The 14,598-nt window shown below is 38.9% G+C and overlaps 1 protein-coding gene across 2 annotated transcripts in view; it reads left to right on the top strand.

The window, feature by feature from the left end:
- The window catches only part of Rxfp1 (relaxin family peptide receptor 1), a 125,197-nt gene that overhangs the window by 98,754 nt on the left and 11,845 nt on the right, over positions 1–14,598 (top strand). For both annotated transcript variants that reach the window (XM_028880115.2, XM_028880117.2), the window contains 4 exons: positions 941–1,012; positions 2,302–2,373; positions 5,950–6,179; positions 10,093–10,503. In XM_028880115.2, coding sequence (XP_028735948.1) covers positions 941–1,012; positions 2,302–2,373; positions 5,950–6,179; positions 10,093–10,503 — 785 coding nt within the window. The remainder of the gene's footprint in view (positions 1–940; positions 1,013–2,301; positions 2,374–5,949; positions 6,180–10,092; positions 10,504–14,598) is intronic.

Genomic DNA, 14,598 nt, shown 5'->3' with positions numbered 1-14,598 from the left:
TTTGGTCTACATAGCTGCAGATTTTTGTTGAAACCCTAACTTTCTTGTTCTTCTTTCAAGATTGTTTTTACTATTTGCGTCCCTTTGATGTCTTACATGAGTTCATAAACTTTAATAGGGACTGAGTCTTCCAATGCCACAAACAAGACTATCTTTCCCTTCATTGGTATTGATCTGGTCCATCTTCTGCTGCTATAACAGCATACCACAGCCTGGCTCATTTTTAAGCAATATAATTTTGTGTGGCTCCTGTTCTTGAGGTTCAGAAGTTCAAAAGTCAAGGCCAAATCCAGTGAAGTTTAATGTCATCCTCAGCTATACCTTGTCTCTAATAAAAAATTAGCATTATCTGATGAACACTAATTCTGAATGTGTTTTATATAACTACTGGTCACTTGTGTGTCTTCTTTTGAGAAATGTTTGCTCAGATTCTTTGTCTATTTCTCAATCAGATTATTTGTCTTTTTACAGTTGCATCGAGCTCCTTATATCTTTGTAGATATTAATTCATCACCAGATATATGCTTCACAGGGGTAGGGATCTGGTTCAGTGGCAGAGTGTGTCCTTACCATCCCTAGAGCAAAACAAAGAAGTGGAGGAAAGGAGAGAAGGTTTTGCAAATCATTTCTTCCATGCTGAAGACTTCTTTTATGGTGTGAAGAAGCTTTTTAGTTTAATGTAGTCCTCTTTGGCTCTTGTTGCTTTACTGTCTGCATTTTGGAAGTCCCATCCAGGCTTTTCCTGTCTGAGCTTTGGAAGTCACTATCAGGCCAATGTCATGGAAATCTTCCTCTATGGTCTCATGTCTTCCATTTGAATCTTCAATATACTTTGAGCTGTACTTTTTTTTTTTGGTAAATGTTTCAAATCCATTCAAAGTCAACAAATAAATTCCCATGACCTAAGTACAATAACTTATTGCTGTCTTCTTTCAAACAGGAATATTTCCTATAATCCAATCCAGAAAATTCAAGTAAATCAATTTGATTATCTTAGCAAACTCAAGTCTCTGTAAGTATATTCATATACAATTTTGCTTCAATACTAATAACATGTGTGTTTTATGTCATTTAATTATGTTTCATTTCCAGCTCCACAAAAATATGAGTCCTTGGTTGACTACAAACAGATAGTTATTACTTCTACCTCAAGCATTTATAAGCTAAAAATTAAATGATAATGAATCTCTACATCTCTCTCTCTGTCACCAGGATCTTATACTGAATTGTGCATTTACACTCTCTGAATGTATGGGGCATATTCATTGCTCCATTAATTCTTTTTTCTTTTGGGTGGGGGAGCTTCAAGACAGGGTTTCTCTGTGTGTAGCTCTGGCTGTCCCGAAACTCACTGTGTAGACCAGGCTGGCCTTGCACTCACAGAGATCTACCTGCCTCTGACTCCTGAGTGCTGGCATTAAAGGTGTGCACCACCACCACCCGGCGCTCCATTAATTCTTAGTAATTAAGATTTTCAATAGGCATAAGTCCCAGTTTGTGTCTCCATTTCTGTAATAAAACACTCTTAAAAACAACTTGAGGAGAAAAGAGTTTATTTGGCTTATAGGTTACAGTTCATTGAGGAGAGCCAAGGCAGGAACTCAGGGCTTAAAGCAGAACCCATGGAGGAAGGCTGTGTGCTGGCTTGCTTCCCCTGGCTCTCTCTACAGGCTTTCTTAAACAGCCCAGAGCCACCTTCCTAGGGATGGTACCGCCCACAATGGGCTGGGCCCTCTCACATCAATCATTAATCAAGAAAATGCAATATACACACTGGCCAAAATGATGGAGGCAATTTCATCAACTGAGGTTCCCTCTTCTGAAGTATGTAAAATTGAAAACCAAGATTAGCATCCTTACCCTAAAATGGAATTTTCTACACTTATATAAATCATGCCTTCCACAAGACAAAAAAGACAATTCTATTAATGTCTAAGAATTGTCTTTAAAAGATAAGCCTCAGTTAATCTTATTTAACTATTCTACAGTAAAATAGCACTTTATTAGAAAAAAAGTATGACTTCATTAAAATGTCTAGAATATAATGTGTATGCACTTACTCTATAATATTTATGGAATAGTTAGCATGAATTAGGCATCATATCATGAACTGTGAATATTTTAAAAACCAAGATATACATGTCTCTAAACTGAAGAAGTGTTTAGGTAGGCTGAGTCTGAGCATTCTATTTAAAATAATGTTAACTTAACCCATTTTACTACATTGTCCTTCACAAAAATAATTATTTTATTATGCTGCGGATAACATATGTTCTCTTGACTATTACTTGGTATTTTTAGCAGTCTAGAAGGAATTGAGATTACAAATATCCAACAAAGGATGTTTAGACCTCTCGTGAATCTCTCTCACATGTAAGTAGATGTTTTCTTGTTGTTCACCTTGATTTTAAGCTTTATGTCCCCACATGTATTATGATAACACACACATACTAAATGCAAATGAAAGATTAATAATTTCTACTAATTTACCTCTGTATGCTTAGTATTTGTGTCCCTCTTCCATGTTGCAATGTTAACCCCAGAGTGATGGTATTATTAAAACATAAAGCCTTGAAAAAGTGATTAGCTCCTGAGGGCAGAGCCTTCATGAACAGCATTAGTGTATTTTTGAAACAAAACTGAAAACCAGGGGTGGTGGTGCATACCTTCAGTCCCAACGCTTGGGAGGCAGAGACAGCTGGATCTCTGAGTTTGGAGCCAGCCTGGTCTATATGGAGAGGTCTAACCTAGTCAGAGCTTCATAGTGAGACCCTGTCTCAAAATTAAAATGAATTTGAGAAAGACTGGAGCTAGTGAATCATAGCTCTGGGTTTGATGGATTCCCAGCAAGTGGCAGGAGGAAGGGAGAGGGGGAGGCATGCTGGAGAGATAGCTCAGTTGGGGCGAGTGTTGTGAAGGTGTGAGGACCTGAGTTCACCAGCATCTATGTACGCCTAGAACCATGTGAGCCTGTAACCAGAATATTTGAGGTGTCAGAGACATAAGATCGCTGGGGCTTGCTAGGTGACCAGCCCAGCTCTGGTTTCAGTGAGAGGGTTTGTCTCAAGGGAATAATGAGAGTAACAGAGGGAAACTTCCTAACTTCTCCTTAGGTCTCTACCATGAATGTACATACAAAAGAAAGAGAAAATGAGAAAACTGAAAGTATCAAACTTTAGGAAAGGAAAATGAGGAAGGAAGGAAGGAAGGAAGGAAGGAGGGAGGGAGGGAGGGAGGGAGGGAGGGAGGGAGGGAAGGAAGGAAGGAAGGAAGGAAGGAAGGAAGGAAGGATCTCTTCTGTGCCATCCACCCTGTGAGGACACAGTAAGAATATTTCAGGAGGCAGCATTTCACTAGACACCTAATCTGCTGACTCCATGACCTTGGGCTCTCCAGCATGGAGAACTGAGAAGTAAATTCTCATTGTTCAAGCTCCCAGGCTATAGGGTTTTCAGCAGGCTAAATAGTCTCAGACATCAGTAGTCAAAAATTAACTCTAAAAGTTTCTCATTAGATGGATGGATTTTAGTTTTCCACATTCTGATAAAATTTTATGGAAAAATTTTCAAATACCAAAAAAACACAAATGTGAGAGGGGTCTACTCAGTTTTTCAAGACACTCTCATCTCTGATATCATTCACAGATGTTGATTTTACGTAACAAGCTAGTAATGTGTACATTTTATATAAGTGTCTCGAGATGAAGAAATAAGAATGTATATAAGTAACATAAAGCAATTACAAACAGGGCTGCGGAAATGGCTCAGCAGGTTAAAATGCCTGAGTTCAGATCCTTGGGACCCAAGTAAAAGAAAAAGTGGCATGTGTCTGTGACCTCAGCACTCCTCCAGTGAGCTAGGAGGCAGGGACAGGAGGATCCACCCTGAAGCCTGCAAGCCAGATAACCTGGAATATGAAATGCAGCAACAACCAACAAGACAGATTGTGCCTCAAAAGCAAGGTGGGAGGTCAGGACCAACAGCCGAAGCCATTTTCTCTCACCCCCACACACACATCATGGCACACATGAGTCTTCACTTAGTCAGGTATAGACACACATCTCACACACAACACACATACACATATGTATAAATTTGTAGTAATTATTTATTTCTACTTTTTAAGTATTTCTACATATAATATATATCTATATATAATATATAAACAAATATTTTTAAAATTAGAAATAAATAGTTGCTACAAATTAATGAAGGTAGGAGAACTCTTCTCCAGCGATAATTGTCCCTCATGTCAGAGTGTGTTGGAGCTAATGCATGGATGAAATGGTACCTTTGCAAAGTATTCTATACAGTGTGTCTTGTTTTGCATTAATGATAAGCTTTATACATATTTTGAGTTGACGGTCATAGCAAGTTCTAGACTGCTCTTCACACTGTGGTAATTCTCAATGATTCAGAAATGCCTTGTCATCCACACTGTGACCTTTCTTGTACTATAAGTCTAGCACAGGCCACTGTTTCTGTTCCTATAATTTCTCAGAGACAAGGCTTTTATAAGCTCCTTGGCTTGCTCTCAACATGACAGTTTGACCAAGAAAAACTGAGTATATTTGAAGAAACTGATGTAGCTCACAAAATCTAGAAATAACTAAAAGAATAGCCTGAATTGGGCAGGTATCGTTGGAACAAGAGTTGAACAGTGCTCTTAGTCAAACCCAGCTGAAAGAAGCCATTCACATGCCATCAACAAGGCTCAGGGTTCCTTGTCTGCTATTTGCCTACCCTGGGCTAGGGGTGGGTCTCCACTGTATGTCTACCATGAGTCCTGTGGCTGGAGGATGGCTTCCCTCAGGAGAAATCAAGACACTATTGCTAAAAGATGAGTCTATGCTAAGCAGCCAAACTAGCGAACAAGTATCTGCTGGAGTTCTGTTAATGAAAGCAGTTCACCCCCAGACACTTAAAACAAAAAGAAACGTCATGTCCTTCCTTATATTCTGCCCTGCCCCAGCACAGCTCACAGAAAAATTCAAACAACCAGGTATACATATCAGCAACTGACCTTGCCTTTGGGAAGACACAAAATGACTGTCTGCCTTGTATCATTTACTACTGTAACTTTTTATACTATAAAGATAATTTCTAATTTTTTGCCACCATTCTTTGCCTGTGAGGCAGACTGACACAGTCTGAATTCTAATCTCTACTATTACTAGAAAAATTCCTACTAAATAATTTTCCTGCATTGAAGATTTATCTCCTGTTATGGTGATGCTAACACTGACCTCACGGAGTTCATCAGAGAATTTATTTCTGATGTCTGAAAAAAAAAAAAATACCTGTAAGTGGTGCTGGTGTTGCTGCCAACAGAACAGGAATTCTTGGTTATCCAGGTGATGTCTTTATCCAAGTGGGTTTTTGTAGATGAAATAACTTACTCAACATTTAATTCTTCATTGTGTTTCAGAATCTACTGTGAGTGATAGATATGCTTAGAAGTTACTGATCGTAATGTAATATTATTATAACTTCTGTAACAGCAAAGCGATGGATGCAGCAAGGAGAAAGCATTTAATTTTTCCCCTAAGAGCCAGTCAGTGGTGATAAGGCAAGCTATGGTTATAAGAGTTTTATAACCATGTGTTTATATGGACTGAATTCTGGGAACAGCCACTGAAACCTTCTTTGGATAAATTCCTTCTCATGTTCACAAGCTAGCCAACTATGCAAATTCTAAGACATGTCTATCATGCATTCATTATACTTGCTTCAATTTCTTATCCACACATCCTTTTGCTGTAAAGTTATGTGGGTAAGAATTAAATTTTGAACTTCAGAACCATGAGGGATCAGTAAGGAATGTTTTCTATTCTACCAAGTCTTATATGAACACATATATTCTACTGAGAAAATGTTGAAAACAAATAGCGATGATGTTTAAGTTAATGTTAAGCATGTGCTATAATTGTGCCTTCTCTCTGTACACCAGCTATTTTAAGAAATTTCAGTACTGTGGCTATGCCCCGCATGTGCGCAGCTGCAAGCCCAACACGGATGGGATTTCCTCCCTTGAGAACCTCTTGGCAAGCATCATTCAGAGAGTCTTTGTCTGGGTTGTGTCTGCAGTTACCTGCTTTGGAAACATTTTTGTCATTTGTATGCGACCATACATCAGGTCTGAGAACAAGCTGCATGCCATGTCCATCATTTCTCTCTGCTGTGAGTATTTCCTGGTTAAAGAGGAACTAGGTGTGAAGTGTGCAAAACTGTTGTTGCTGCTAGAAAATAAATTCTGTGGGGTTAAAGAGATGGCTCGGTGGTGAAGAGCATATCGTGCTCTTCCAGAAGACCCAAGTTGGGTTCCCAGCACCCACATGCAGTGGGTTACAACAGCTTGTAATTTTAGCTCCAGGGACTTCAACACCTCTGGCCTCCAAAGGTGGGTGTGAGCATGTGCACACACCCACATACACACACACAGATTTACACAGGCACAATAAAAATAAGAATAAAATCTTTTGAGAGAGAGAGAAAGAGAGAGGCTGATGAGGCTGGAGAGATGAATCAGTAGTTAAGAGCATACGTTGTTCTCACAAAGGACCCAGGTTCAGTTCCCAGCACCCACATGGTAGTTTACAACTATCCATAACCCCACTTGCAGAGGATCCTCTTCTGACCTCTCTTGGCACCAGGCACCCATGTGATACACATTCTTACCTGCAAGAAAACAAGGCTATATTCATAAAATAAATAAATCTTTAAAAATTTTTCAGAGAGAAAATAAGTTTCATGAGTGTTAGAATTATGAAATTTAAAACCTTCCTTCTTTTAGATTATATGGTATTTCTGCATTTTCTACAATAAAAAAAATAGATCACTTTAGTCATAAAGTTAGTTTTTAAACTAAGAAAGCTTAGGGGCCAGAAAAATGACTTAGCAGTTAAGAGTGGTTTTTTTTTTTGGGGGGGGGTTGTTTTTGTTTTTGTTTTTGTTTGTTTGTTTGTTGTTGGTTTTTGTTGTTGTTGTTGTTGTTTGGTTTTTCGAGACAGGGTTTTTCTGTGTAGCTTTGCGCCTTTCCTGGAACTCACTTGGTAGTCCAGGCTGGCCTCGAACTCACAGAGATCTGCCTGGCTCTGCCTCCCAAGTTCTGAGATTAAAGGTGTGTGCCACCACCACCCGGCTTGAGTGGTTATTTTATAACTGCTTGTAATTCTAGTTCTATGGGATCCCATAGGAATTGTTCGGACTGATGAACAACATCGGACTGATGAAGAACATCTGTTCCATAGAACAGCCTCCACATATAAGGATACACACACACACACACACACACACACACACACACACACACACACACTATAGAATAAATAAATCTTTTTAAAAAAAAATCTAAACTGAACAAATTAAACTGTCAACTTCCCCTTCTGAATCAACTAAGCAAGGTGCCTATGAACTCAGAGACAGAAGCAGCAAGCACAGAGCCTACATGGTTCTATACCAGGTCCTCTACCTATGTATTAGAGCTTAGCTTAGCATTTTTATGAGACTCCTGACTGTGAAATAAGTGGACTCTTGTGCCTGCTCTTGGAACTCTTTTCCTCCTGTCGGGTTGCCATGTCCAACTCAATATGATAGTTTGTTGTTTTGTTTTGTTGATTTTTCAAGACACAGTTTCTCTGTGTATAACCCTGGCTGTCTTGAAACTTGCTCTGTAGATCAGGCTGGCCTCAAACCCAGAGATCCACCTGCCTCTGCCTCCCAAGTGCTGGGATTAAAGACCTGTGCCACCATCACCTGCCTGCTTGATATGATAGTTTTTGCTTCATCTTATTGTATTTTATTTGGTCATGTCTGGTTGTTATCTCTTAGAAGCCTATTCTTTTCTAATGAGAGACAGAAAGGGAGTGGATCCAGAGGGGAGAAGAGGTGAGGAGGAACTGGGAGGAGTGGAGGGAGGGGAAACTATAATCAGCATGTATTGTATGAGAAAAGAATCTATTTTCAATAAAAGAAAAAAGAAACTGTCACCTTTCATGGTCACATTTTCATACTCAGAGCTGCGTTTGTTGCTTGGTTTGCATATTTAGTTAATAAACACTGATTTTACCACTCATCATGTTTCTAGTCTCTGAGCTACTAGAATATTTTTCACTCGAAGCTTAAAATATATAAATAGGGAAATGTTTCCAGGTAGTATTAATTTTTTTAAGTTTTCAAAATGTGGTTGTAAATTATGTAAATGAGGATTACAAAGAAAATTTTTTTTAAAAAATTGGACTTCAGGATGTCCCAAAGCCGAGTATGTATTTGTAGCCCCTCAACCAAATATAGCAGCCCCCCACACAATGTCCACGATTGCATGAGTGGCCACATTGACTATTCCAGACACTGTTCAAAGCCTGAGTCTAATTTGTTTTCATTGCAAGCTTTGCTATGTGAGAAACAGAACTCAACAAAATGTTTACAACTTTGTACGGTTAGCTAAAAAATTCTGAGTCAAGTTCAATTTCCCTACTTAAGGTGAGAGAATAACTACATTGTTTAAAAATTAGGGTCAATGCTCACGAGAGAAAAATTAGTATACTCCAATGACATCACACTGGGTATATTAACCACATTTCAGATTAATTTGCAAGAGTAGTTGGCAAACATAAAGCAAACTCAATGGTCTTTTGTAGACCTTTGTCCCATATTGCTTTGTTTTGGCATTTTTTTGTCTTATTGTTCTTTTGTTCATATATTTTGGGTTGTTTTGAGGTTTTTTGTGTGTTTCTTGTGGTTTTTGTTTCTTCAAAACAATTTTTAAAAAGGGTGTGGAGTTGGGAGGGAGGGGAGTTAGGATCTGAGAGCAGTTGGGGGAAGGGAAAGCATAACTAGAATTTATTACATGAAAAAATTTTTCAATTAAAAAAAGCATTTCAAAAAAATTAGAATCAGCTTTATGATTTCTACAAGATGTGATTTTAAGGACTTAGAATAAGTATTTAAACAATCAAAAAATCTCAATTTTTGCTTGAAAAGGAAATAATGTCAGAGCACATGATATATATATATATATATGAAAATGTCATAATGACCAAAATACCTTGAAATTACCAAAGAATTAATTAAAACATTAGTATAATAAAAAGAAAATACATAATGAAAAAAATCACCATTTTATGTAATAAATACACACTAATTGAAAGAACATTTAAAAGGCAAAAATGCTAAGAAGTGTACACACTGAGTGCTAATTAATTTTGAACAGAAGAATCTCAAAAGAGACAGAAAAGTATATATGGAAGAGAGAGTCAAGAACAAGCATACTGCTTAGGTGAGCTCAGGTCACCAACCCTCCTAAATTGTGCTGGCTGCAAAGCTCTTCATAATTATGCGTATCTCCTAAGTCTGTAGACTTCAAAACTCACAGCCATTTTTCTATCAACAAAACTTCTGGATTAGTGTCTCCAAGTTTTGGGTGGTACTCTTAGCTTGCTGAGCTGGGAGAACTTCAGTGGGAGAGCTGAACCAAATAATGTCCTCCTCCTCTGAATGTACAGCGTAACAGACTTGATTTTATTTTGGTTTGATTTATACTGCCAAGTGATGGGGCTAGGTGAGACCAAAACAAAGAGGATCTCCAGTCTCACAGACTGACACTGTAAGGAAGACGGAGAGATGATTATACAATTCACTATAGTCTCCTCTTTTTAATGTTTTTTGTTTTATTTTAATTTTTAAGTATGTGGATGTGTGTTCATGCATATGTGTGAGTTTCCAAGGAGGCCAGAGGCATCTGATTCCCTGGAGTTGGGTTGCAGGTAGCTGTAAGTTCATTGACATGTGTGCTGGGAGTCAAACTCAGGTCATCTACAAGAGCAGTACCCGGCCTGACTGTGGTTACAAAGAGACTGGATTAGCGGGGCCTCATGCAAGGGAGGGATTTGCTTTGTGCTGGTGGTGGAAGCCAGGGTTCCATTCATGCTAAGCAAGCACTCTGCTGCCAAGCTACATAACCAGCCTATGAATTCTTAAGAGAATAAAATATGTCCCCTCTTAATATAGAAGAAATTGGGTCATTTAAACTGTTTTATGTGAAGATGAGCATACTTTGTGTGTCTCTGAACCTGTAAACTTTGGACTCTTGTAGGTGCTGACTGCCTGATGGGAGTATATTTATTTGTGATCGGGGCCTTTGACCTCAAGTTTCGGGGAGAGTACAACAAACACGCACAGCCGTGGATGGAGAGTGTTCATTGTCAGCTGACTGGGTCTTTGGCCATTCTGTCCACAGAAGTATCTGTTTTACTTCTAACATTCCTAACGTTGGAGAAATACATCTGCATTGTGTATCCTTTTCGGTGTTTAAGACCTCGAAAAGGCAGAACAATCACCGTTCTGATTTTCATTTGGATTATTGGATTCATAGTGGCTTTTGCTCCACTCAGCAATAAGGAATTTTTTAAAGACTATTATGGCACCAATGGAGTGTGCTTTCCTCTTCATTCAGAGGATTCGGGAAGTACTGGAGCCCAGATTTATTCCGTGGTGATTTTTCTTGGTAAGAAACCATACATTGCCAACCTTTGTATATTCCAACTCTTGCCAGAGTCAGTCACAGCAGGAAACTCATTTATGCCTTCTATTGTTTACAAACTTTTGTCCTTCTAACCAGTGGCTGTAGGGATGAATGTAATCAGAATACTCAAGGAGAATTCTTTTCCCTCACATGACATTTTTGTCATATAAATTCCAATCTGATGCATTCTGTAAAGGACAGCAAATGATTGTATTTCACATACTTACCCCAATAATATAAACATAAAGATATTTGCTATTGTTTCTATTCCTGTGTACAAGCATACATAACTTCGGCTTCAGCATATATGTGAAACTATTCTAAAGCAAAAAATGAAAATATTCTCAAAGTTCAGCACCAGGTTTTTAGAATATGAGAAGGTATCATTAATATTAGAAAGCAAATGATCCAATGTACTTGTCAAATTTATTTAATATGCTAAATTAAAATTAAACGTATCATTTTCTGTTACTTCAACAGTATCTCTGAGTCAGAAGAATTGATGACTTCTGTGTACTCTAGTAATTCTGAAAAGCAGAAACGTAAGAAAAAAAAGACTGTATTAAAAGTTAGGCATAAAGGTATACATTTGGGTTTTTGTTGGTGGTGGTATCTTTTATTTTTTATTGAAAACAGATATTTTATATAATATATTCTGATCTGGTATCCTTCCTCCAGCTTCTCTTCCCTCCCTACCTACACAAACCCCAACCCTTTCTTGCTCTTTCCTTAGAAAACAGACATTAAATACTAATAATAATAACACTGAATAAAAACAAACCTGAATAGGAGAAATAAGTGAAGAGAAAAAAAAAAGCCAAAGAAAATGTACACATGCCTTTAATCCCAGCACTCAGGAGGAGAAGGCATGTGGATCTCTGAGTTCAGGCCTAGGCTACAGAGCGAGTTCCAGGACAGCCAGGATACAATGGAAAACCCTGTCTTGAAAACACACCAGAAAAAAGAAAGAAAGAAAGAAAGAGAGAGAGAAAGAGAGAGAGAGAGAAAGAAAGAAAGAAAGAAAGAAAGAAAGAAAGAAAGAAAGAAAGAAAGAAAGAAAGAAAGAAAGAAAGAAAGAAAGAAAGAAAGAAAGAAAGATGTACAAGAAACACATACAGATGTAAGGACACCCATATTCACACACAGAGAAATCCCATAAAAACACAAATCTAGAAACCATAATATACATAAGCAAAAGACCTATAAGATGAAAAATAAAAAAGCCCAGATAAAGTATTGTGAGACAAAAATAAAATAATAAAAAATAAAAACTCCAAAAGATACCATTAAGTTCATTTTGTATTGGCCATCTACTGCTGGATATGGAGCTTGGCCTTAAGTATGGTTTGTAACCTCAGTGAGACTTTGTTGGAAAAAATTAATTTTTTCTTTGAGAGCGGTTATCATTAGCTCCTGGGTTAGGAATGGGGGCTTGTGTCTACTTCCCCTCTCAGCACTAGGACCCCATCTGACTTACACCAGTATGGGCCCTGTACATGCATGCTGTCACAATCTCTGTGAGTTCATACGTATGCAGCCCTGTTGTGTCTAGAAGGCCTTGTTTCCTTGGGTGTCTTCCATCCCCACTGGCTATTACAATCTTCCCACCTCCACTTCCACAGTTTCCTGTGCCCCAAGGAAATCAATTTGATGGAGACATGCATTAGACCTGAGTGTTCACAGGTCTCTCACTCTCTGCACATTGTCCACTTGTGAGTCTCTGTATTTGTTCCCATCTACTTCAAGAAGCAGCTTCTCTGATGATGGCTGAGCAAGACGCTAGTCTATGAGTATGATAGAATGTCATTGGGAGACGTTTGATTGCTACATTTTTTTAATAGCAGTATTTGGTTTTCCCGTAAGTCTCTGGCCTATGTGGTCTCAGGTCCTTGGCCACCCGAGCAGTGTTGGGTGCGGGTTCCATCTCACAGAGTTGGCCTCTTATCGTATAGTGATTGGTCACTCTCGTAATGTTTCCGCCACTATTGCCCCGGAGTATCTTGCAGGCAGGTCACCATTGTAGGTCGTAAGGTTTGTAGCTTGATTGGTGTTTACCTTTCTCCTCTGCTAGTGTGCTGAGTGACTTCCGGTACCACAAGCACTAGCCAGTAGGAGGTGACGGCTCTAGGTAGGCACCAGCATGATTTCTCTGTGTTCAAGGAGATATGTAAGTGTAGTCTTCAGTGACAGGACCTTCCCATCAGTTTAGGGAGAGCCACCAAGAGCCTTGGCAATCGCCTGGGTTGTTCGGGCTTTCCATGGAGCTCCTTTGACCAACAACTCAACTAGATGTATCCCATTCTTGGCACTGGAGGTTTCATTTGGTAGTGAGAGATGTCCAGTTGGGGTTTTCTCTCCCCCATTTTTTGGTGAGTCCATTTAGATTTCTTTCATAATATGTATGTATTTTTTAAATCTTCTACTGTAGTGGGTTTCCATATGACCCACAACTGGCCCTTAGTTTTAGCTGTCCCTCCATGTATTCTCTCCCTTACCCACTTTCCTCTCTGCTCCTCCCCCATTGGATCTTCCCATTCTTTTTCCCACCCACACCTGTCAATCCGTAACTATCTACTTCCCCTTCATAGGGAGATTCTCCACCTCCCTCCAGTATCTTACTCTATAGAAACCCTCTGTGCTTATATAGGCTGTAGCCTGCTGATCAAGGACTTAACAGCTAACATCCCATATAAGTGAATACCATATTTATCTTTCTGTCTGGGATACCTCACTCAGAATGATTTTTTTTTCTAGCTCCATTCATTTACTTGTGGATTTCATGATCTTGTGGAAGTTTTTGTTTTTGTTTTTGTTTTTTTGTTTTGTTTTGTTTTGTTTTTTTGTTTTTGTTTTTTTTTTGAGACAGGGTTTCTCTTGTGTAGCTTTGCGCCTTTCCTGGAACTCACTTGGTAGTCCAGGCTGGCCTCGAACTCACAGAGATCCGCCTGCCTCTGCCTCCCAAGTGCTGGGATTAAAGGCGTGTGCCACCACCGCCCGGCTTGTGGAAGTTTTTTAATGGTTCCATAATATTCTATTGTATAAATGTATCACATGGTCTTTATGCACTCATCTGTTGGTGGACATTTAGGCTGTTTCCAATTTCTGGCTTTTATAAGTACAGTGGCACTGAACATGACTGAGAAAGTGTCTCTGTGGTGGTAGAATCCTTTGGTGTAGCTGGATCTTGAGACAGGTCTATTCATAGCATCCTGAGGGACGGCCATACCAATATCTACGGTGGCTGTATAAGTTTGCACCCCCACCAGCAGTCGATAAAATTTCCTCTTATCCCACATCCTTGCCAGCATGAGTTGTCATTTGTTTTTTTGATCTTGGCTATTCCAACTGGTGTAAGATGAAATTCGAAAGGAGTTTTGATTTGCATTTCCCTGATGACTAAGGATGGTGAACATTCCTCTAAATGTTTCTGAACCATTTGTGTTTCCTCTTTTGAGAATTGTCTTTTTAGATCTGTACCCCACTTTTAATTGGGTTATTTTCTTGATGTCCAGTTTTTTTTTTCTTTTTTCTTTTCTTTTCTTTTTTTTTTTTTTTTTTTTTTTTTTTTGGTTTTTCGAGACAGGGTTTCTCTGTGTAGCTTTACGCCTTTCCTGGAACTCGCTTTGGAGACCAGGCTGGCCTCGAACTCGCAGAGATCTGCCTGCCTCTGCCTCCCGAGTGCTGGGATTAAAGGCGTGCACCACCACCACCCGGCCCAGTTTTTTTTTTCTTTTTAGTTCTTTATATATTTTAGATATTGGATGTGTCATTGATCAAAATCTTTTCCCGTTCTGTGGCCTGCTGCTTTGTTTGAATGATGGTGTCCTTTTCCATACAGAAGCTTGTCAGTTTCATGAGGCCCCATTTATTAATTGTTGTTCAAGGTGTCTATGCAGAAAGTCTCTTCCTATGACAAAGACTATTTCCCACTTTCTCTTCTATCAGATTCAGGATATTTGGTCTTATGCTGAGAACTTGAGTTTTATGCAAGGTAATAAATACAGATCTATTTGAAGTCTTCTACATGCAGTCATCCAGTTTGGCCAGCACCATTTGTTGAAGATGCTCTCTTTCTTC

The sequence above is a fragment of the Peromyscus leucopus genome, chromosome 6 (genome assembly GCF_004664715.2).
Source record: "Peromyscus leucopus breed LL Stock chromosome 6, UCI_PerLeu_2.1, whole genome shotgun sequence".
Classification (NCBI taxonomy): Eukaryota; Metazoa; Chordata; class Mammalia; order Rodentia; family Cricetidae; genus Peromyscus; species Peromyscus leucopus.
The sequence above is the reverse complement of the archived record's forward strand: the minus strand, read 5'-3'. Positions and strand labels throughout refer to the sequence as shown.